The 22,628-nt window shown below is 34.7% G+C and overlaps 1 protein-coding gene across 1 annotated transcript in view; it reads left to right on the top strand.

Moving 5' to 3' along the window:
* Positions 1-641: 641 nt before the first annotated feature.
* LOC107741645 (neuron navigator 2-like) overlaps positions 642-22,628 on the top strand; it is a 79,948-nt gene continuing 57,961 nt past the window's right edge. Inside the window, exons 1-7 of the mRNA XM_016554400.1 lie at positions 642-713; positions 2,369-2,440; positions 3,342-3,459; positions 8,722-8,774; positions 19,131-19,203; positions 21,101-21,314; positions 21,633-21,686. Of these exons, the coding sequence (XP_016409886.1) occupies positions 642-713; positions 2,369-2,440; positions 3,342-3,459; positions 8,722-8,774; positions 19,131-19,203; positions 21,101-21,314; positions 21,633-21,686 (656 nt within the window). The remainder of the gene's footprint in view (positions 714-2,368; positions 2,441-3,341; positions 3,460-8,721; positions 8,775-19,130; positions 19,204-21,100; positions 21,315-21,632; positions 21,687-22,628) is intronic.

The raw sequence follows: 22,628 nt of genomic DNA, 5'->3' as shown, positions 1-22,628 counted from the left end.
ATTATTTGTATATTTTAGGATTTTTGATTATTTTATTTTAGAATTTCAATTTACTATGTAGAATCATATTGAATTCTTTAGGGACTTTTCAGGATTCTTTAGGATTGGTTACAAATGATGATTATTCTAATATAAGTATGTATTATAATTCCAGAAGGAATTCTTAAGAATATCTTTTTATTCTATTAGGATTGTTTAGGATTATTTGCAAATTATGATTCAAATTAAATTTAATTGAACTGAATAATAAAATTCCAACTGGAATGCTAATAATTTCAAATAATTCTATAATTCCAATATATTATAATTCCGATATAAAATCTTAAGAGTATTCTTTTTTATTCCATTAGGATCTTTTAGGATTATTTGCAAATTAGGATTCAAAATGAATAAAATGTAATTTAAAAAACAGGAATGCTGTACTTTTTTTTTTTTTTTTTTTTTTAGGTAAAGCAGTCATAATCTGATATGTCTGTGTCTCGGCATTTGACACTAAGCGTGACACGTAGAGAGAGGTATATCTAATGCATTTCGCTGCTAAAATTATCCCGCCACACTGCTGACTTGATTACAGGCGTGAATGTGGCAGGCCGTCCTCAGGGCTTCAGTGTTTATGAGCTCTCTTCACCTGCAAGAGCAGTATGGCTCTGAACGTGACGATGTACATCCCAGAGAGACGCCGCAGCAGGTCGTCCTGTGAGCACTACAAATCGGTAAGACCTCACTGGTGTGGAGAGAAGGCTGTTCCTGCTGATATCTGTAGGCAGGCAGCAGGAGGGTATATTTAGTCTCATGCAGCAGGTATAGATACGGTCCAGACTTACTGCGCAATTTACCGCAAGCTGAGCTGAAGCTCTTTTAAGATGTTTGTTGTGGGTTTATGAGGTTAAGATTATTTTTTGAGTTTAGGACAATAGAGATCGCACCTTCACGCAGGTCAGCGAAATGACAAATTGCAAAAGTATATTTACTTATTTAAGACTGGTCAAATTCAAATGTTCCGTGTCATTTCAGTGGCATAATATTTGTATATTTACTTTCTTAGTTAATATTTCCGGTCTCACTGATGAATGTTATTCCAAAGAAAAACAAACGATTGTCTTCAAAACCTTCAAGTAAATCCTCAAGTTAAACTGCAATATGATTGAATCAACAAGAATACATTGGATTTTACATGAAAGGAACGCTTAGGGGTCAGATCAGGTAGAAATCAAGTGCATGTTTACTTTCTACAGAGAGAGACATTGACTATTTGTGTCTCTTGAAGGCATTATTCATAATTCTTATTTATTTACTTGTTCATTTTTTTTCTTCAGTTGCTTTTCCTACAATATTTTGAGAACATGAATGCCAGTATTAAAGATTTTGCTGGTGAACAGCATAGTTAAACTACGTTAAAAAGTTTAGGAATTTTTTGTTTTCTCTCATGCTCACCAAAGCTGTATTTATTTGATTGAATACAGTAAATATAGTAATATTGTGAAAAATGTGAAGATATTTTAAATTTTAATTTAATCCTGTGATGCTGATTTGGTGCTCAAGAAACATTTCTAATTATTGTCAATGTTGACAACAGCTGAAAACATGAAAACACTGATCAATTTAAAGGGATATAGTTCACCTAAAAATGAAAAGTCGCAGAAATTTTTTTTTTATAAATAAATAAATATTTTTCATTTTTGGGTGGGAAAAAAATATATTTATGGTGGTGCATGTTAGTCCACAAGTTAAATTTATAGCAAACCATCCTGGATCAGCATGGAAATGCATGCTTGTCTAAGCTGTTAGCGGGGCGGTTATCTGACCTAACATTCACCTCAGTTAAATGATCTTTTGTAATTGCCTTAAAGTACCATATTATTTAAAAGCCTCTCTCGTGAACCTAAAGAAGTTCTGTAGCTTCTGCCTGTCGTGCCTGTCGTGCCTGTGGGAACAATTCTGTCTGTGACTAACACGAACGGCCCTGTTATTAGTGTTTGACATGAGAGCCTTTGTAGTTAAACAGTGTTGTACCTCCCCGCTTTGAGCTTAAAGATGAGTCCAAGTGACAGCTGTTGGTAAATTGTCGAAACGCACCACACTCAGGAAATCCTGTTTGATATTTCCCATCGTACTCATACAGGTAGTTAAACACACTCATCAGCAAATGCATGCAAGAGCCACCTGCTCAGTTCTCTAGAGTTGTTCAGTGACAAATCAGCCCTAAAAGCATGTCTGAACTCAGAGAGAACAGCTCACGCTCGGGTCAAGAGTGGACTGTACAAAGCCACGAGCTCAGAAGAGTGCAGAAATAGATGCTAGTTTGACGACCACACAACAAAGCAGGATTTGTATGGGAGCGAATTTCTAAGTGCTGCTTTTGTGTGAGATGAGGGGTTGTCACAATATTCTTACAGCAGTGGAACTGAAGCATCATGCCTCAGTGACTCAGAATATAAAGGTCAGTGTATTTCACAGCATAACTGTCATCGTAAGTGCTGATTCAGATGGCATGTATATGGATGTTTGTGAGTAATCAAGTGTTTTTTTGCTATAAAGCAAAATGTCCCAGTGGAGGATGTGCTATATGAATGCTGCTTTCATACAGATGGTACTACATTAACTTTATAAAGTCAGTTTTAGACATTCGTTTTTACACAGAGAAATATATTATATAGAAATATATAGTATCTTTGACAAATATACTACTGTTCAAAGGTTGGGGTCTGAAGATTTTTAAAAATGTTTTTAAATGAAGTCTCTTCTGCTCACCAAGGCTGCATTTATTTGATTAAAAAACAACAAAAATAATAATAATAGCTATGTGTATAAAATAGCCATTGTTATGTATTTTTATGTATTTATTATTATTATTTATTATTTATTTATTTTTGTTAATAAAGGTACTTGAATGCTGGAAGTAAGTTAAAAATATGTTTTATGGAAGCTTTGTTTTCCAAAATAACGTGACGGTTTTGGCATCTCAGTGGCTTTTAATGCTTGTTGCACTGCTTGACTTGTTTCCCGCTTTTTCTTTACTTGTGACGGGACGCGGGAATGTTTTTGGACAGACCCGCTCCAAACAGCAAACAACACATGACTCCTTTCAGACCCATTCAGAGGTTTAATTTAGGCTCCCTCGGGGTCTCCCTCCTCCTGCCCCAGTGAAGGGGCTTTTCTGTGATGTCAGACGGGAGAATTTGAGCATTGTTGGTGCTGAATAACTTGAATAAGGCACAATGGAGTGGACTTGAATAGAGTGCGGAGCCGCCGGAGAGACGTGAACGTCGTCAAGCCTAGTTGTTTGAAACTTTTTTGTATGGAAGGATTTATAAACGAGCTTTCTTTTCTCGTGTTGACAGATCTACACGGACTGGGCGAATCACTACTTGGCCAAATCGGGACACAAGCGGCTGATTAAAGACCTGCAGCAGGACGTGAGCGACGGCGTGCTGCTGGCTGAGATCATCCAGGTCATAGGTGAGCGATTCACTGACACTAAAACAGACAAAAAGAGTCGATCAAAGATTTTCTGTGCAAGGTGTTCGCATCAAATTACATTTACAAAAGCGATTTAGATATATGCATAGAAAGAATATTAAATGCAAGTAAAGGGTCTGCTCTGATGTTTCAAATAACTTTAGTGAAAATGAAATGTCAAAATATGGGTGAAAAATTTCCATCGTCCTTCAGCAAAACAGATATTTATGTTATTAAAAAATGTAAAAGAAAAAAGTGATTGTACTACATTTTATTGTATTTTAAAAGATTAAAAGCTTCTTGCTGACAAATGGTAAAGCTGCTTATTTATTCATTCATTCATTTAGGTCATCGTTGTGTGCTCAATTCATGAATTTATTAAGCATAACTGTCATCGTAAGTGCTGATTCAGATGGCATGTATATGGATGTTTGTGAGTAATCAAGTGTTTTTTTGCTATAAAGCAAAATGTCCCAGTGGAGGATGTGCTATATGAATGCTGCTTTCATACAGATGGTACTACATTAACTTTATAAAGTCAGTTTTAGACATTCGTTTTTACACAGAGAAATATATTATATAGAAATATATAGTATCTTTGACAAATATACTACTGTTCAAAGGTTGGGGTCTGAAGATTTTTAAAAATGTTTTTAAATGAAGTCTCTTCTGCTCACCAAGGCTGCATTTATTTGATTAAAAAGACAGTAAAAACAGTAATATTGTGAAAAATTATTACCATTTAAAATAACTGTTTTCTATTGTAATATATTAAAAAATTTAATTTATTCCTGTGATGACAGTTGAATTTTCAGCATCATTACTCCAGTCATCAGTGTCACATGATCCTTCAGAAATCATTGCAATATGCTGATTTGCTATTAGCTAATTTTTTTTTTATTTAATAATTAATTTTACTGTTTTCAATGTTGAAATCAGTTGTGCTGCTTAATATTTTTGTGGAAACAGTTTTTTTTTGTGAGAATGTTTAATGGATAGAAACTTAAAAATAACAGTAATTATTTTAAATAGAAATCTTTTGTAACATTATAAATGTCTTTACTGTAATAAAAAAAAAAAATCAATTTAATGCATCCTTGCTGAATGAAAGTATTCAGTTCATTAACTTTACGAAAAGAAAGGCATAGTACTTTCGACAAATATATCAGTTAAATCACAATAAATATATCAGTTAAATCACAACAAGTCATATCAGTAGCCAAGAAAAGCTGTTTAATAATTACTGTACTTTGAGCTGAACAAATACTTTTTAGTGTACTTTAAATACTGTTTTACCATAATTCTATATACATGCCAAAATCATATCAGCCAGTCCGACTAAATAAATAAATAACATTCTTACTGCACCTTCAAAGCATTGTTACAAATGTTGATATGATCATATTGACTTAAAGGAATACTGAACTGATGAGCTAAAGGTAATACTGGTACTAAATTTGTATACTGACCAACATTTCTTTTGACATGCATAGCTATTTTAGTGTTTACATGATGGTGAGCAGGTTCAGTCTGACAGACAAGTGTCATCTGTAATTGCAGCGTTACTTCTATCTTTTGTTGCTTGAAGGCATGTTTACCCTTACCTTCATTTCACTGTCTTCACCTCACCTTTAATTGCATCTGACTCATTTAGCCCATAAACCTTCAAAGCATGAGTTGGATTTGTGCATTTCTCCACTGACTTTGGTCATTGCTCTGCGTAATTATATGGGCTTTGTGTGCTGTTTTAAGTCTAACGATTGAGGGAGAGCGCGTGTTTATTTTGATGGTACAGTGCACCTGTTTTTCCCATCTAGAAAACGGATTCCTCACATGAGTAACACTGCAATAATACACTTAGGCTTTATTTACTCATGAAACACACAACACAAGCTGTCCAACACCCATGTGGGAATGTGTTTGACTGCTGCCTGGCCTTGTGTGTGTAAATCCTGCACCACATCCAATAAAAAAATAAAATAAAATAATAACCCTTTTATTATGGTCTTTATGCAAAGTTATATAGGCTATTATTTTAAGTCAAATGGGAAAATACCATGGTATTTACATGTAAGTTCAAAGAATATCATGGTATATGTAACAAAAACAACAAAAATAATAATAATAGCTATGTGTATAAAATAGCCATTGTTATGTATTTTTATGTATTTATTATTATTATTTATTATTTATTTATTTTTGTTAATAAAGGTACTTGAATGCTGGAAGTAAGTTAAAAATATGTTTTATGGAAGCTTTGTTTTCCAAAATAATGTGACGGTTTTGGCATCTCAGTGGCTTTTAATGCTTGTTGCACTGCTTGACTTGTTTCCCGCTTTTTCTTTACTTGTGACGGGACGCGGGAATGTTTTTGGACAGACCCGCTCCAAACAGCAAACAACACATGACTCCTTTCAGACCCATTCAGAGGTTTAATTTAGGCTCCCTCGGGGTCTCCCTCCTCCTGCCCCAGAGAAGGGGCTTTTCTGTGATGTCAGACGGGAGAATTTGAGCATTGTTGGTGCTGAATAACTTGAATAAGGCACAATGGAGTGGACTTGAATAGAGTGCGGAGCCGCCGGAGAGACGTGAACGTCGTCAAGCCTAGTTGTTTGAAACTTTTTTGTATGGAAGGATTTATAAACGAGCTTTCTTTTCTGAGGTAGCTACAGTTAGAAGAAAAGAATCTGAAGATCTGAGAGTCCTTCTGGGTTCATATACTGTAAGCATTTTTGAAAGATGGTCTGGAGCAAATCTGTGCAATGCCTTATAAACTAATAAACGATTTTTAAAATCTATACGAAAACTAACAGGTAAGCAGTGTAATGACTTTAATACAGGTGCAATGCGACCTCTCTTTTTGGCTTTTGTCAATATTCGAGCAGCAGTATTTTGGATTGATTGTAGTTGATTAATTTTGTTCATTGGTAGACCCAAAAGCCTGCTAGTTATAAATGCATGCATTCATTTTTCTGTATTGCTCAGAGAGAGAAATGGTCTTACTTTAGCAATGTTCTTCAGATGATAGAATGCAGTTTTTGTAATATTACGTACATGAGCTTTAAAGTTAAAATCTGAATCAAAGACAACTCCAAAAGTTTTTTTTGCCACTTGGCTTGGGTTTAATCCTTGTATATTTAGTTCAGGGGTCAATTTCTTTCTCTGTGCTTTTGATCCAGTAATCAAAACTTCAGTTTTATCTTGGTTAAGTTGTAAGAAATTTATGTCCTAAATGCAATTTGCAAGTTAATCAAGTTGAACAGGATCATCAGGAGCCATGGCTTCAAACATCAATAATATTGCATTAATATTACATAATCTATTTATATTTAAACAGTTCTCTTGAATTAAAAACCTGAATTTATTAGACTCAAATTTAATTAATTATATTAGAAAAACTTTTAAACTACTTTTACTATTGTAAATGATGATATTTTGTTTAATTTATTTATTTATTCATTCATTCATTGTAACTTTGTATGTTTCAAAACAGTCTGAATTAGCAATGCTATTTTGTACACTAATATTATTAGATGCTAATATTTTAACAGTGATCATTCTGTTATGGCAGACTATTAATTAGCTCAAGGGTATGTGACCTCTTTGTAGCTGCACCCAATTGCAATTTAATGTTTTAATAGTATTTACGTACTTTCGAGTGCCTAGTAAGAAAATCGATCCCAGTCAGCAGCTCTTCCCATGGACATACAAAAATAGAGTTTTTCATTACCTCTGTCCTCTTAAAAGTGTTGTAAGAGCCGGAAAGCATTTGGTTACTTAAGAGCTGAAAGTACAGTGTTCTGGGGTGAAGTGGTGTTAAATGACTCATCATTGTGGTCATCCCACTTTGTCCTCTTGTGTTTTCTACATCTCAAGGGAATCAAACACAGGTCAATTGAAGCTGAAACCCGACCTGCCCTGTCTGACAGACACAAATGCTGCATGCAACCAATGCCATACTTGACATTTTTATTTATTTATATTAATGAGAGAAGATGGCTTTTGCCCTAAAGTTTTAAAAGTAAATTTTGAAATAAGAAAATGCTTGAAATGGTGACAATAAGGACACGTAGAGCTTACACCAACTTACAGGGTCCCCAAAAAGTGACCTTTGTACTGATAAAATAATGATTAAGTAACAAATGATGTGGTAAATTGTAGTCTAAAATTATAATAATATCTCAAATGTTTGAATTTGTTTGCAGATGCCACGTTGATATTTTTGATATCTAATGCAGTGCAATTAATGCATTCTTATTTGTGGCTTAAGTATTTTGTATAAACAATAATTCAATTTTGGAAGCTTGTTTCTGCCATGGAATAAAAAAATGTAATTATGACTTTTTATCTTACAATTCTGACTTTTTTTCTCACAATAGTGAGTTAATGCCTCACAATTGCAAGTTAAAAACTCATAATTGTGAGTTTACATCTCACAATTTTAACTTTTTTTTTTTCATTGAAGTTTGCATCTTTTTTTTCTCCACAGAATAAAAATAAAAAGTTAATTGTGTCTTTTTTTTCTCACGATTCTGACTTTATATATATATATATTTTTTTATTTATTTATTTATTTATTTATTTTTTTCTCCTTCTTTTTTTTCCCCTTTCTTGTGACTTTCTGAATTGCAAGAAAAAAGTCAGAATTGTGAGATAAAAGTTGCAGTTACCTTTTTTATTTTTTTTATTCCATGGTGGAAATGGGCTTCCATATGAAATAACATTATAAAATAATAATTAAATCACAAATTATTTAGAAGACCTACCAAATGGTTCTCCGGTAGTCCGAGAGCCCCTCCGTTGAGACAGCCTGTCTCAGATGTGTCTGTTCTCCATGCTTACTCACCTGACATCTTACACATTCCTGACACATTTTTCCCACAGCGCAGGCGGTAAAGTGATTCCTGCAGGCATCAGGCATGAGGCATGTAGCTGTCATTGTAGCCGTGTGTGCAGTTGTCAGCTGTGAGTGAACGGCCCTGTTTCAGCTGCCGTGGGGAGGGGGATGGGGCTGGGCTCGCCGGGATGCAGGGTAGAGAGCAGTCACCCTCAGGAAAGCCCCAAAGTAGTCACATCCCAGCAGGCCCTGCCACACAGTTGCTCAAACTGGATAAAGTTTCCACATTTGGGGTCAAAAATCTGTCTGGCACAGAAACAGAAAGGACATACTGCACATCAGGCTTACAATTAAGGAAATCTCTGACTTATTTTCTTTTTTAGCAATTAATTTGTCTGAAATCTCTCTCTTTTTGGATTTCACAGCAAATGAGAAGATTGAGGACATTAATGGATGCCCTAAGAGTCGTTCTCAAATGGTAAGAACTTCTGTCTTCTGGTTGTTGTTTTTTTTACTGCCGGTGTAATTTTATAATGACTTTAATGCACTTTTGTGCATTAAATGACAATGTTAGATCTGTCCAGGGCAACACTACACTCAGAAAAAAAGGTACAAAATGTATTTAATATGTCCACTTTAGGTACTAATATGTACTTTTAAAGTTCTTGTATGTACTTTTAAGGTATTAATATGTACCATTTAGGGGTAAATAAGGTACAATAAGTACAATAAGATGTACCTTTTAGTATTTCTACCTTAGGATACCGCCCCAGTGACAGCTTTGTACCTTTTTTTTTCTGAGAGTGTAATACATTAGATTCTCACTGATGTTGCCCGCAGGCTTATAGACATGAATATATCTATTTTTTTTTAAATAGCAAAGATGAATTTCAGAAATCATTCTAATATGCTGATTTTGTGCTCAAGAAACATTTCTTATTATTATCAATGTTGTTTCTTTATATTTTTGTGGAGCCCGTGATAGATTAATTAATTCATTCATTCATTCATTCCCAAATTAGAAATCTTTTGTAACATTATAAATGTCTTCACTGTAGCTTTTTATCAGTTTAAGTATAAATTGTATTAATATTAATTTCTTTCCCAAATAAATAAATAACTGACCCCAGACTTTTGAAAGGTAGTGTAACATCATTAAAAGGAGCGTTTACACAGTAATGGCATCTCATGCTTTTTAGATGTGGCATCCCATAACCATATATTAAATAACAATACTAAACAAACAAAAATATTGTAACACATTTAATTAATGTTTTTGTTTATATTTTATAAAAAAACAAAAACCACTGATTACAATAACATAATGTGTATCTTTAATTACATAAAAAAGTAATGACTTGCAGTTCAATAAGTGAGTCAGAATAATCCGGTTACCACTCTGAATCAAGAGTTTTGATTCACAATAACCAACTCATGAGAGTCATTCATTCAGGAATTGGGCTTCAGTGGTTGCATTGCATGTTTTTGATTCACTAAAAAGAACTGACTCATAAGAGTCATTCATTTAATGCTTCGACCAGCTTCACAAAGAAAGTTTTGCTGGTAAACCGCATGACTATGCTGGTCTTTTCAGATGTGAGAGGTAGATTAGGGGTTTGGGGTTAAGTTGAATGGCAGGGGTCTAATTGTCCAACAACAGGAGCTGATCTCTTTTACCCGTCTCTCTCATTGCTATCTCTCACTGACTTCCTCTTTCTTTGGCTCCATCAATTAGCTCCGTCCCCTTAGCAGCAAATTGCACCGTAATTTATTACTTTTAGACACACACAGCCTTTGTGTTCCCTTTTTCTTTCTCTTTTCCTTTTCTTTTCTCTCATTCTGTAGCTGCATGAATACTCACATCTTTTGAATTCTGTAACTCAGCCGGTGGTAACTGTACGGGCATGTGCATATATGCATGTCTTTTTGTACATCCCAGCAGGCATTCTGTATTTATGCATCTGAATGCAGTTTTCCTGTATGTGAGTCACCCTAAAGCTGTTTAAATTCCAGCGTGTGTATTTGTTTGTGTGCGTGTTTGTGTGTCTTTAGCGAGGAAGCAAAGCACTGCTGGAAGCAGGTGCAAGCAAAGCCATTATGTAAATATCATCATTGTGTGTTTTTATCAAGAGTGGGAATTGCACAATTGCTCAGTGAATGGGCCTCTAGCAACAGCTTACACTGGATATACAAGCACTCGGGTTGATTAGCATAAATTGGGCAGAGTAATATCGCTGCGACCGCTAATTGCTGACATGATACTTAACCTCAGCATTCAGATAGTTAAATATGTAAACACATTAAGCTAATCAATGCAGGGGTTTTGGCTCATATTGTAAACCGAGGAGTGGAATTTGAATGCGTTTCTCAAAATAGCTTTGGAGGATCATAATATTGATGCATAATATAATATGCTACGCATATGATGAATTTTATTGAACGGTTTTAAGTGCTCAGCATGAAATGCGGTGCACAACCCATTTTACTTCCAAAAAGGGGATCTAAAAATATGACGCATAAAAAAAAATAATAATCAGGAATGGGCATTATATATAAAGTGGTGGAGCAATTCATTACAGTTTGATTAAAGACTATGAAGACAAACAATTAAAAAAAAAATTATAATAATAACATGCACTTAAGAATATCATGCACATTAAGACCAGGAAGATGTATTAGAAACAAAGTGTAGTGTTTTTTTCTCTCTCTTTTCTTTTTTAATGTTTTTTAATGTCTCTTATGCTCACTCCAACTGCGTTTGTTTGATCAAAGATATGGTAAAAAAAAGTTTTTTTTTCATTTAAAATAACTGTTTTCTATATTAATATATTTTGAAATGTAGTTTATAGGCCTATATGTTGTGGCAAAGCTGAATTTTAACCCATTACTCCAGTTTTCAGCATCACATGATCATTCAGAAATCATTCTAATATGCTGATATGGTGATTTAAAAAAAAAAAAAAAATCTTTTTGTGGAAACCATGATACATTTTTTTGATGAAAGGATTGTTTGATGAAATATTTTTGAAAACTTTTGTAACAATGTAAAAGTGAAAATTCTTGGCCGAAGCCGAAACCGAACAAAATGAAATACTGGGCCGAAGGCCGAATACCGAACAAGGTTTTTCGAGTTTTTTTTTCCCCCATGTATTTTGCCAATTTTTTTCACCACTTGTAGGGATGCACCGAAATGAAAATTCTTCGCCGAAGCCGAAACCGACAAAATTAAATACTGGGCCGAAGGCCGAATACCGAACAAGGTTTTTCGAGTTTTTTTCCCCCCACCATGTATTTTGCCAATTTTTTTCACCACTGCACAAATTAAATAGCCAAAATGTGCTTTTTACTGTTTTGTCTTGCTTTTCAAAGAAAAAATCTATTAAAAAACAACAATTTAAAAGTATTTAACACTGAACATTTTTTAACATTCTAGCAGACATAGTTATACCAACAAAGCACCATTTAACTTAAAATTAATAAGTTAGTCAAATAAAAATGTTTTGGCCCTCAGACCCCCTTCTTGAATCAGGCATGTATTTTTAACTGTACAATTAAAAGCAGCCTTGCTGAGCAGAAGAACCTTCTTTTAAAACATTAGAAAATATTACAGATCCCAATTTGAACACTATGTGTGAATGTTATAATAAGTATAAAAACAGAGCTGTTGTAATTATTATTATTATTATTATCTTACTTTTTATTTTATTTTACAGAACAACAGTAAAATTACGATACTAAAATTTACGATTGTTTATGGAGTTATTGCTTTTTCTCAACTTTTATTTTGGCAGAAACGCGCAGGAAGACAACAGCAGATTTATAAATGAGTCTCATTACGAATAAGTCGCACGTATCGCATTGTCACGTGCCTTGTAAAAAAAAAATCATAAAAATGTGACTGAGCAACTGAGTACACTGTTACAGCGCAGATTTCCCTCGCGGTTTGGACTTTGAACCCTGGCTAACGAGCAGATCTGCTGCGAGTTCATGCAGCGCTGTGAGAATGCAATGCGTGGGTGTATTAGAAAACCTGACGTTCTGCAGTTTATTTACTAACTGTTTAAGGCCATTTCGCGATTTCAATTATCATACAGTAACCAGCAACAATCACCCCTTCCTCTTCTAATCGAAGACATGCGATGCAGTACTAACAGTCTCTCGCTGTCGGTGCTTGTAATGATTTTTGCGTCTTTCTCCGACAGTTTGAAATGCTTCCACACTGCTGACATGTTTGTTGCATTGCGCCTCTCACGCTACACTGGTTGCTATTTGATCGCGTCACTTCATTGTTCGGTACAGTTTATTTGTTTTTTTTTTCGCTTATTCGGCCGAACACCGAAAGAGCTTTTTTTGCTATTTTCGGCCGAATAATTTCAGTTACCGAACATTTGGTGCATCCCTAATGTGGAGTGTTAGTTTCTACTGAAACAATATAAGTGTTACCCCTGGATATTTTGTGTTCATTTGATAGCTGTTTCATCAGTCATTCACCTTTGGGACTGTTTTTACACCTGCTCGTTCCATCTGATCCCTTTCAGATAATCTCCTCCTCCCCTTTAACCCACCAGCAGTGCAGACAAAGCAAAGCACAAGATATGCAGCATTTATGTCAGTGGCTGTTGACACTGCTGCTAAAACACACAGGAAATCTCAGTGTCGTAACTCAAATTCACCTCCCTAGTGGTGTGTATTGACACAAAGATGGTAGCTTCAGCTGAGTCATTCTCTGAAGTTAGCGAAGCAGCTAGCATGACTTATAGCACCTTAAAGTCATTTACTCTGTCACAAAAGATCATAATCATAATCATTGCAATGATCATATTGACAGGATGTTTGTCTGTCTTTGTTTTTCACCTCATCTAGTTAATATGGTTTCCCAGAAACTTATAGTTACAATATATAGCATTAACCACTTTCCTGAACACTCTTGTCTTTTGTTTTGTTAGTTAAGGGGGAAAATTATAAGGGGAATGATTGGCATGTTAATCTAATTTGGTTGTCTGTCGATCATCATGGGAGGTTTTTTTTTGTGTGTGTGTGATTTGTGCTCATGATGTGGAAGGAATCAAAACACGGGCCACATTCTTCTGTAGAGGCGTCCATCTCTGCCTGTGTTTTCCTCCTCTTCTTTTAAACGCTCGTTGTTCTTGAATTTTTTTGCTGTAATTTTAATGAAACCTGGAGTAGATAAGTGGTGAAAGTCAAGTTGGACGAGATTCATTGTTTTTGTTGAGTAAGTGTGAGTGCGCATTACTGTTCAAAAGTTTGAGGTCAGTAAGAATTCAGCTTTGCAATCTCAGGAATAAATAACATTTTAAAATATATTCCACACTGAAAAATGTTTTCATTCATCCAGTTAAAACAATTTAGGGTAATGGTTGACATCTATATTTTATAACTTGAGCCAATGAAAAATAAATAACTTGCCCTAAACAATATTTTCTATGTCTAAGAAAACTATTTATATTTTATAAAAACTGGCACAAAGTATATTTTTCTTGTTGAAGAAAGCCAATTAATTTAAATTCAATTTTTGATCTAAACAAAAGGATATAGATTTAATCAAAACAAAAATTCTCATTTAAGAAATAATATCAGAAATTATTTGTTTTCTCCAATAAAATAGATCTAGATTTCATTAAACAATTATTTCTTATTTTTAAAAATACAAGTTAATAGAAATTATTTGTTTTAAACAAACACAAATATATGGATTTAATGAAACACGATTCCCATTAAGGAACATTACTTAATATTTAATCTTATCCATAATCTAATAAAAAAAATCTATAATTTTCATTACATCGATATTTATTAACGTATTATACCTGAATTCCACACATCCACAATTTCAGTACTCAACAGACAGATTTTTAACTTCGAAAACTTAATTTAATCATTTTTTTTTTTTTATCAAATAAATGCAGCTTTGGTGAGCAAGAGACTTTGCAAAAACAGTCAAAAGTAATACCCACCCCAAACTTTTGAACGATATTGTATGTATGAATGAAAGAAGATTTATTTCATATGATGTTACATGACACTGCACTCTAGATAGAATGTATTTCTGCACAGGACACATATTAAAGTTGCTTTATTTTTCACGTTACCTGTTCCATCTGCTGCTTTGACCTAGAAAAACACATTTCTAGTTTTATGCATTAAAATAAAAAAAACGAAAAATAAAAAAGGTTTGTAATGATATTATTATGTTTTTTTTACAAGTTGAGATATAATCATTTAAATGTAGGGTGACATTTTGCTTTTTTTACTTCATTGCATAAAACTCAAAATGTGTTTCTGGGTCATAGTGACTTTAATGATGTTTTTGAAGTTTCTTCATTCTTTGTTTCACAATACAAGAATTCATTGTATGAAAACCCAAAACGTAGCTTGTGGGAAAGAAGTGCATTTATTGACACTAAGCTTGGTGCAAATTTCTGACATTAGACATTGAATAGAAGAGGATAAAGTGTATTGAACAAAATCATTTTAATCTGATCTGTACACTTTGAGTAGGGCAAATCTCGCACAATGATTAATGAAATGAAAATGATCATAGAATAACTAAATTATGATTGTTGTTAGTGTAAAAACCAAGCGGCAACCTTCCGGTCTCTCTCTTGAAACCAACACGGAAGTGACTTAAACTTCCAAAACTCCTAAAGGGAGTCAATCCCATAGACCCCCCATGTTAAAATGCCCAACTTTACAGCAGAAATTTTTGTTTACAGCCTGGTACAAAAAGTGGTTTTGGTCTATATAGCTAATTTTGCCCTTCATGACAACTGTGAGGGGGGAGAATTTTTTTATAACTCATCCGTTTAAATTATATTAAGCCTTAAAGTTCTGCATAATTATTTTGGTTTATATAGCTAATTTTGCCCTTCATGACAACTGTGAGGGGGGTGAATTTTTTTATAACTCATCCGTTTAAATTATATTAAGCCTTAAAGTTCTGCATAATTAAGGGCGTGGCCACTTGAGTGACAGGTGGATTGCCGCTGCTGTCACCACCGTCGAGCTAGGTGGGCGTGGTTTCAGCAACCAGCTCCACCCATGTCCCGCCTCTTTGCCCATTTTCGATTATCTGAGGGTGACGCGCTGTGGCACGCTGCCAAGAGGGCGACGGCCCGCTCTGCCCAATTTAGGCTTCAAAAATGCTCTTCAGAAACCTACGGGTGACGTCACGGACACTAGGTCCATGTTTTTTTACAGTCTATGGTAAAAAAACACTCTTACATGAATAAGTGGACCGTGGAGAAAAAAAGTTAATAAGCCTGATAAGACACTGTTCTACAGTAATTCTGTTAATATGCAAGTGTCTGTTTTTTTCATACAGTTTTTCATGTCAGTACTTAAAGTGCTTCCTGTTACATGACCAACTCACCTGTCAATCATCACCTTTAAATACATGCATTCTCTCTCTCTCCTCAACTCTAACCCACTGTCACATAAACACACTTCCACACAAAGAGGAGTTTATTAGGGAACCAGTGGTGATGAAAAGTATAATGACAGAGAGGGGAAAAAAACAACCAGAGGGAGAGATGGAGACAGATAATGATTGTGTGTGTGAGTCTTCAGAAACCTACGGGTGACGTCACGGACACTAGGTCCATGTTTTTTTACAGTCTATGGTAAAAAAACACTCTTACATGAATAAGTGGACCGTGGAGAAAAAAAGTTAATAAGCCTGATAAGACACTGTTCTACAGTAATTCTGTTAATATGCAAGTGTCTGTTTTTTTCATACAGTTTTTCATGTCAGTACTTAAAGTGCTTCCTGTTACATGACCAACTCACCTGTCAATCATCACCTTTAAATACATGCATTCTCTCTCTCTCCTCAACTCTAACCCACTGTCACATAAACACACTTCCACACAAAGAGGAGTTTATTAGGGAACCAGTGGTGATGAAAAATATAATGACAGAGAGGGAAAAAACAACCAGAGGGAGAGATGGAGACAGATAATGAGAGAGATTGTGTGTGTGAGGAGTCTCATATAGAAGGAATGTATCCGGTATATGTTCACGTGTGTGTGTGTGTGTGCGTAATAGCAAGTTTATGTGCTTGAGGCAGACAATAGTTGTGTGTCTGTGAAGTTGTTTGTTTAGCAGGCTGTCCCTCTCTTAAACACGATTTTATTCGCTGAGGAGCAAATACACTCTCACAGTCTTTTACAGTCTCTCAAGGTGAGATACAAAATGAAGCGCTCTTTTTTTCAGGTACAGGTACTTGTTGCTTTAAGGGCTTCCTGAATTGGTTTTTGTCATACTGTAGGATACACGTGGAAGAGGGAGTAAGAACTTAAAATGCTTTTATATTGTTCTTTCTGATAGAAACGTTCAAGTGTTGTATAAACTGTGACAATCATACAGCCGCGTAAATGGAAAGTAAATATGATTTTAAGTCAATTCAATTGATGTTTAACTTGATTTAAGCTTCTTTGTGCCTTAATGGTTTCAGTATTATGGAAAGAATACTTACATGTCATGTTTGTAATGTTTTTAGCATATTTGGCCAGTCAAACATTTTGCTGGAATATTTCAGACCTTAAGTGTTCACTTCACTTAAAATATATAATATATTTGGAAAAAGCTTTGAGCTCAACATTGAGCTCAAATATGCATTGTGTCATTATTACTGTGTTTTTAGTGAAATAATAATATATATGTTAGACGATATTTGGTCATTTTGAGACAATTTTACTTCCTTTTATCACTTCACTTCCTTTTTTTCCCAATATCTGTGTCAATATTTTTTGCTTATTAGAGTATTGTAATATTAGATTAGCAACATGTAAATCAAATTTTTCCACATTTTTAATAAAAAACATGGTCTAATATTGTGTAAAATGAAGTGTTGATTTCATTGTTTACGTTTTTGTGTATGTATTTGCAGTCTTAAAATTATAGTGTTTTATTTTTATTGAAATCAAATGTAAAATTTAAATGTTATTCTATTTTATTAATTTGATTTTGTTTTATTTTAAGTCAAATATACATTACACATTTTATCAGCAAGTCTAGATCGGCATTGGTCTTTGAAAAACGCATATTGGTCAATAACTAGTGTTTTTCACTAATACATTTCTGTGGCTGTGCTTATAATAGCTTGGTTTATATTGGTTTTGGTGCTTTTTATGGCTCTGCAATCAGTTGTTTGCTTTTATTCCAGTAGCTTCTGATTTCTATTGACCCAGTGAGTTTTTAATGCAGCTATTATGAGAATGTCATTCAGAGTGGTGTTTGCTGTCGTGCATGACCCTGCGGACCAACAATCAGAGAAGACAATGTTGTTATGTTAAAGCTAAATTGCCCCACACCCCATTTTTTAATGCATTTATATTGACTTCATATATTATTATGCCTTGTAATTCAATTCACAAAGAGAAAGAGGATATAGATTCATTTCAACCCCTCTCTCTGAGATATCTTTTATTTAGAATCGTTATTTTTAGTCCTGGATGTCTGGGATGTGGTTCCTTCAAAGGGCCAGAGGAATCTAGAGCAGATTCTTTCCTCCCATTTCTATATCTCCCGTGACCCTTAAGGCCAGCAACTGTTGGCTGCCAGCAACTGGGATACAGTCAGTGAGGCAGAAATGTGTTGCTATGGCTGACATAACTGACATAACACTTGTGCTGACTAACCCATGGCAGATGACCAGTTCTTTAATGCAGAACATGGGCAGTAAATCAAAGCCATGTTCTATTAATTATACAGTGGCCCCAAAAAATATTGGGACACTTGAGCATCAGTTAAAAATTTATGGATTTCATTGCATAGCAAAAAAAATCTAAGCAAGCGGCTACAAACAAATAAATAAATAGGCTGCTGCATTCGTAAGAGTTGGTAATTGATAGAAAATACAGCTTTGACATGAATAGAGTTTACACTAAATGAAAATGTATTATTTGAGAAACTACACATATTAGTCTTAAGTAGGAATATTTGTAATTTTAAAAATGTGTCACCGTTTTTAATAGACTAGGCAAAAATGTAAAAAATTATACTATATTAGATAAAATAGGGCTGTCGCGATAACTGCAATACCGTGCTATTGACGAGCAAACCGCAGAGGAATGCAAGAACCGCAGCAACCACAATTTTTGCGTGATTTAATGTCTGTGAGTATATATATATATATATATATATATATATATATATATATAGGCCTATATATATATATATATATATATACTAGCAGACATTAAATCTATATTTATAGAATATGTCTGATGTATGTTAGTTTTTGTATTAATGCCAGTATATTGTTAACATAGCATGAAATATTGGCTCCATAAATAGAACCATGATTATAGATAACCTTGACCCGAGAGTATGGTAAATGTCATTAACATATTCCTAGTAGAGTCCACATGACCTTTATGTATAGCCTTTTACATGACTCTCCTCAGCCAATCAGATATGCTTATGCTCTGAATTGAGTGACACTAGGATACGGCTGGGTCAGCGTCAGGGCCTCGATGGCGTCTCCTAGCAACAGGGCAAATGTGACGCCCTCAGCGATTGGAAGCAAAGGCTTTGCATACTGCTTTGACTGAGCAGCCAATCTATGCTCTCTGATATCACTGCAGCTCCTAGAGTGAGTGAACGTCCAGTCACGTATTCAGCCACAGAGCAGATGTGAAGCAACCTCAATCTAGACTGCAGGGACACAGCATCTGTTCTGAACTTAACCGGCCTGTTTGTTTTAAGTGATAATGGCTCCTTTCTGTGTTTAAATGTGTGTGTGGTTTGTAATGATTATTTTAAATGATCGCTACAGTGCTTATCAACATGCTCTCTCTTAATTTCTCTCTAGATTGAGAACATTGGTGTCTGTCTGAGCTTCCTAGCAGCCAAAGGTGTGAACATACAGGGACTTTCAGCTGAAGGTAAAAACACAGTTTTTAAAATTTATTTACAGCTTCAAGCAAGATTTTATTTACAATTTGATCTTAGATGATTGCGAAATATGGGTATTTCACACTTTAAATTAAGTTTCACACTGTTAATACTTCACTATAGATTAGTAATTTAGCAATTTGGGTAGTCAGGTTTCAAGAATTTACACTGTACATCTGTAAACTGTGGGTTCATGTTTTAATTTGCATATTTATTGGACAAGTACAGCACACAATTTGTTTGCTTTTTTGAGTGCCTCTTCATCACATAATGTGTTTTCCTTCACTCTTTGTCATTTTTACATTTCCCTTAGATGCTGAAACAAAAGTTTCTTCAACTGTACCAAGAACATTAATATTTAATGAAGCATGAGTTGTTTAGTTTATCATTGGCTGTTTATTGCAGGAAAACAAACATACACAACATTTCAAACTTTGTTGCCATTGCAAAAGCTGTACTTCATAACCTACAGTTAAGACAAATTTGTTTGTATAGTGTTAATGTTGTTAAATGTTATAATGTTATAAAATTCATAAATTATGAAACAAATTCAAGCTGTAAAGCAGCTCTACAGAAGACAAAAGTGTCATTATTCAGCTCAATTTAGTTCAATGTTGTTTCAGTTCAGTTTAATAACTGTCAATGTTGTAACGTTTATCAATTATGAAACGAGTTCAATTAAACTGTAAGCAGCTCTTTAGAGGGCAATAGTGTTCTTAATTATTCATGTAACGTAAGTCAGTTCAATTTAGTTAATTTGATAGTACCAGTGCAGTTTAATCGATAATATTACTGAATATTAATCGTCTTTTTAAGCCCCATAAAAGTGGTGCTATCACCCTTTCAAAATTACAAGCTGCTTAAAGAGATAGTTCACCCAAAATTGAAAATTCTGTCATTAATTACTCACCCACATGTCGTTCAAAAAATCGGAAGACCTCCGTTCATCTTCGGAACACAAATTAAGATATTTTTGGTGAATTCTGACAGCTCTCTGACCCTCCCATAGACAGCAAGGGTCCTTACATGATCAAGGTCCAGAGACGGAGCAAGGAGATCGGTAAAATAATCCATGTGACATCAGGGGTTCAACCGTAATATTACAAAGCTATGAGAATACTTTTTGTGCGCAAAAGAAAACAGCGTATGCTGTTCTGTGTCAGCTGTGCCACGCGGATACGTTGTTTACGTTCAGATCAAAGCGCAAACAACGTAGAAAACGTATCCGCGTGGCGCAGCGGACACAGAATAGCATACGCTGTTTACGTTCAGTGGATAGTCTCCAAAATGGCGCTAGGGTGACGCAACAATTTATTCAATTGTTGAATAAAGTCGCAATTTTTTTTGCTTTTGCACACAAAAAGTATTCTCCTAGCTTCCTAAAATTACGGTTGAACCCCTGATGTCACATGGATTATTTTACCGATCTCCTTGCTACGTCTCTGGACCTTGATCGTGTAAGGACCCTTGCTATCTATGGGAGGGTCAGAGAGCTGTCAGATTCCATCAAAAATATCTTAATTTGTGTTCCGAAGATGTCTTACGGGTTTGGAACAACATGAAGGTGAGTAATTAATGACAGAATTTTCATTTTTGGGTGAACTATCCCTTTAACGTAAAAAGTGACGTTAGTGTAAAAGCATATTAATGAAACAACTGTAAAATATCAAAGCAGTTGGCTTTATTGTCAGCCACTTGACTGGTAACAGTGGCTGATAACTGGAAGGTTGTAGGTTCAGTTTCCACAAGAAGCAAGAGTGAGGCACACAACTCCATCATGCTTTACAGGGGACTATGCTTGTAATTAGAGCTTGCCCTACTAATTACTTTGAGCGAAAAGTGTCTGCAAAATTATATAGTAAACAGCTAAATGTTTTTCCCTCACAGAGATCCGGAATGGAAATCTGAAAGCCATCTTGGGGCTTTTCTTTAGCCTGTCTCGATACAAGCAGCAGCAACAGCCGCAGACGAACAGACAGACGCACACGCAACACACACATTCACACGCTCCCTTAAGCCAGCAGAGCAGCGCTCCGGCCCAGCTGACCTCCACCTCGCATGGGACGCACACACACAAATCACAGCCAGAGATGCAGTCCAGGTAACATCTATCTATCTATCTATCTATCTATCTATCTATCTATCTATCTCGGTCTGTCTGTCTGTCTGTCTATCTAGTGTTCTACCTAGCATTCTATTTAGCGTTCTAGCGTTCTATCGTTCTATCTATAATGTTCTACCGTTCTATCTAATGTACATATGTTATATGGATTGATTTGAAGCAGTCTGTCTCTCTGAATGTGTCTTCATTCTCTTAGCTTTGTGATTGTGTGATGTTGTGTTAGTCATCACTGTCTGTGTTTGTCTGTCTCTCTCTATCTCTCTTTCTCCTCTTGTTTCTCTTGTTCTTTCGATCTAGGGATGGCTGTCAGAGTAAACTCAAGTTTTCCATTGGTCAGAAAAAGTCTTCTAGGTAGCGCTCTCACTCCCGTCCTGTGCTCTCGTGTATTTCCTCTCCTGTCAACCTGCTCATCATCACCCTCCTCTTCCTCACTTTTTCTCTGCATGTGATTTTTGTGGTCTAAATCTACTCACATATGTACAAGATTGTTCTGTGAAACTCAATTATTCGAACTGGCTACACAATACAATATTATTTTAATTAAATAGTATTAAATAATAATTATTATTATTTGGCTATATGTATAATACATTATAAAATATCCATTCTTACTTCAATAATGCTTTACAGTTCTAATCTCATAAATAACTGTAATAACAGTTATAACTTCAAATAAAGAGTGTACTGCACTAATTACACCATATTTCAGGTGTTTTATCATGTGTTGTCATATGTTGGCATTAGTGCATTACACTGTTTAAAGCATATAGATCTTTTTTGTGCACTTGAATGTGTATAATAAAGTATTTTTTGGTTATTATATAGCTAAATATTATTAAGTATTTTAACTGTGGTTACAGTGATTTAAAAAATATATAACAGAGTGCAGTTGATAATATGAATAACTTTATAATGCATGTATATATTTAATAGATATCTATTTATTTTATTTCACGGATATATTGTTAGAAAGAGACACCTATTAAATTGATGAATAAAACCAGTTTTATTTAAAATATAAAAAGGAAAGTAAGAAAGAAAAAAAATACCTATCCTGGTGAACTTTTCCTTGAATTTATTTGGCCAGACAGAATATGTGGACTCTTTGTCAGGTGACGTTACCCAAAAACATGTCCCAGTGGAAATGTCTGCGCAGTGAGCTGTGATAACTTTAAAATAACCGCTCTGTGTGATGCCCTGCTTGAGTATGAGATTAATTATTAATTGTGGTGTGTGATAGAAAGGTTGAGGTTGTAATTTTGGTTTCAGTGAATGATGTGTTCGTGCCTTCAG

Source organism: Sinocyclocheilus rhinocerous, unplaced genomic scaffold (genome assembly GCF_001515625.1).
Source record: "Sinocyclocheilus rhinocerous isolate Xijiao unplaced genomic scaffold, SAMN03320098_v1.1 scaffold5091, whole genome shotgun sequence".
Classification (NCBI taxonomy): Eukaryota; Metazoa; Chordata; class Actinopteri; order Cypriniformes; family Cyprinidae; genus Sinocyclocheilus; species Sinocyclocheilus rhinocerous.
The sequence above is the reverse complement of the archived record's forward strand: the minus strand, read 5'-3'. Positions and strand labels throughout refer to the sequence as shown.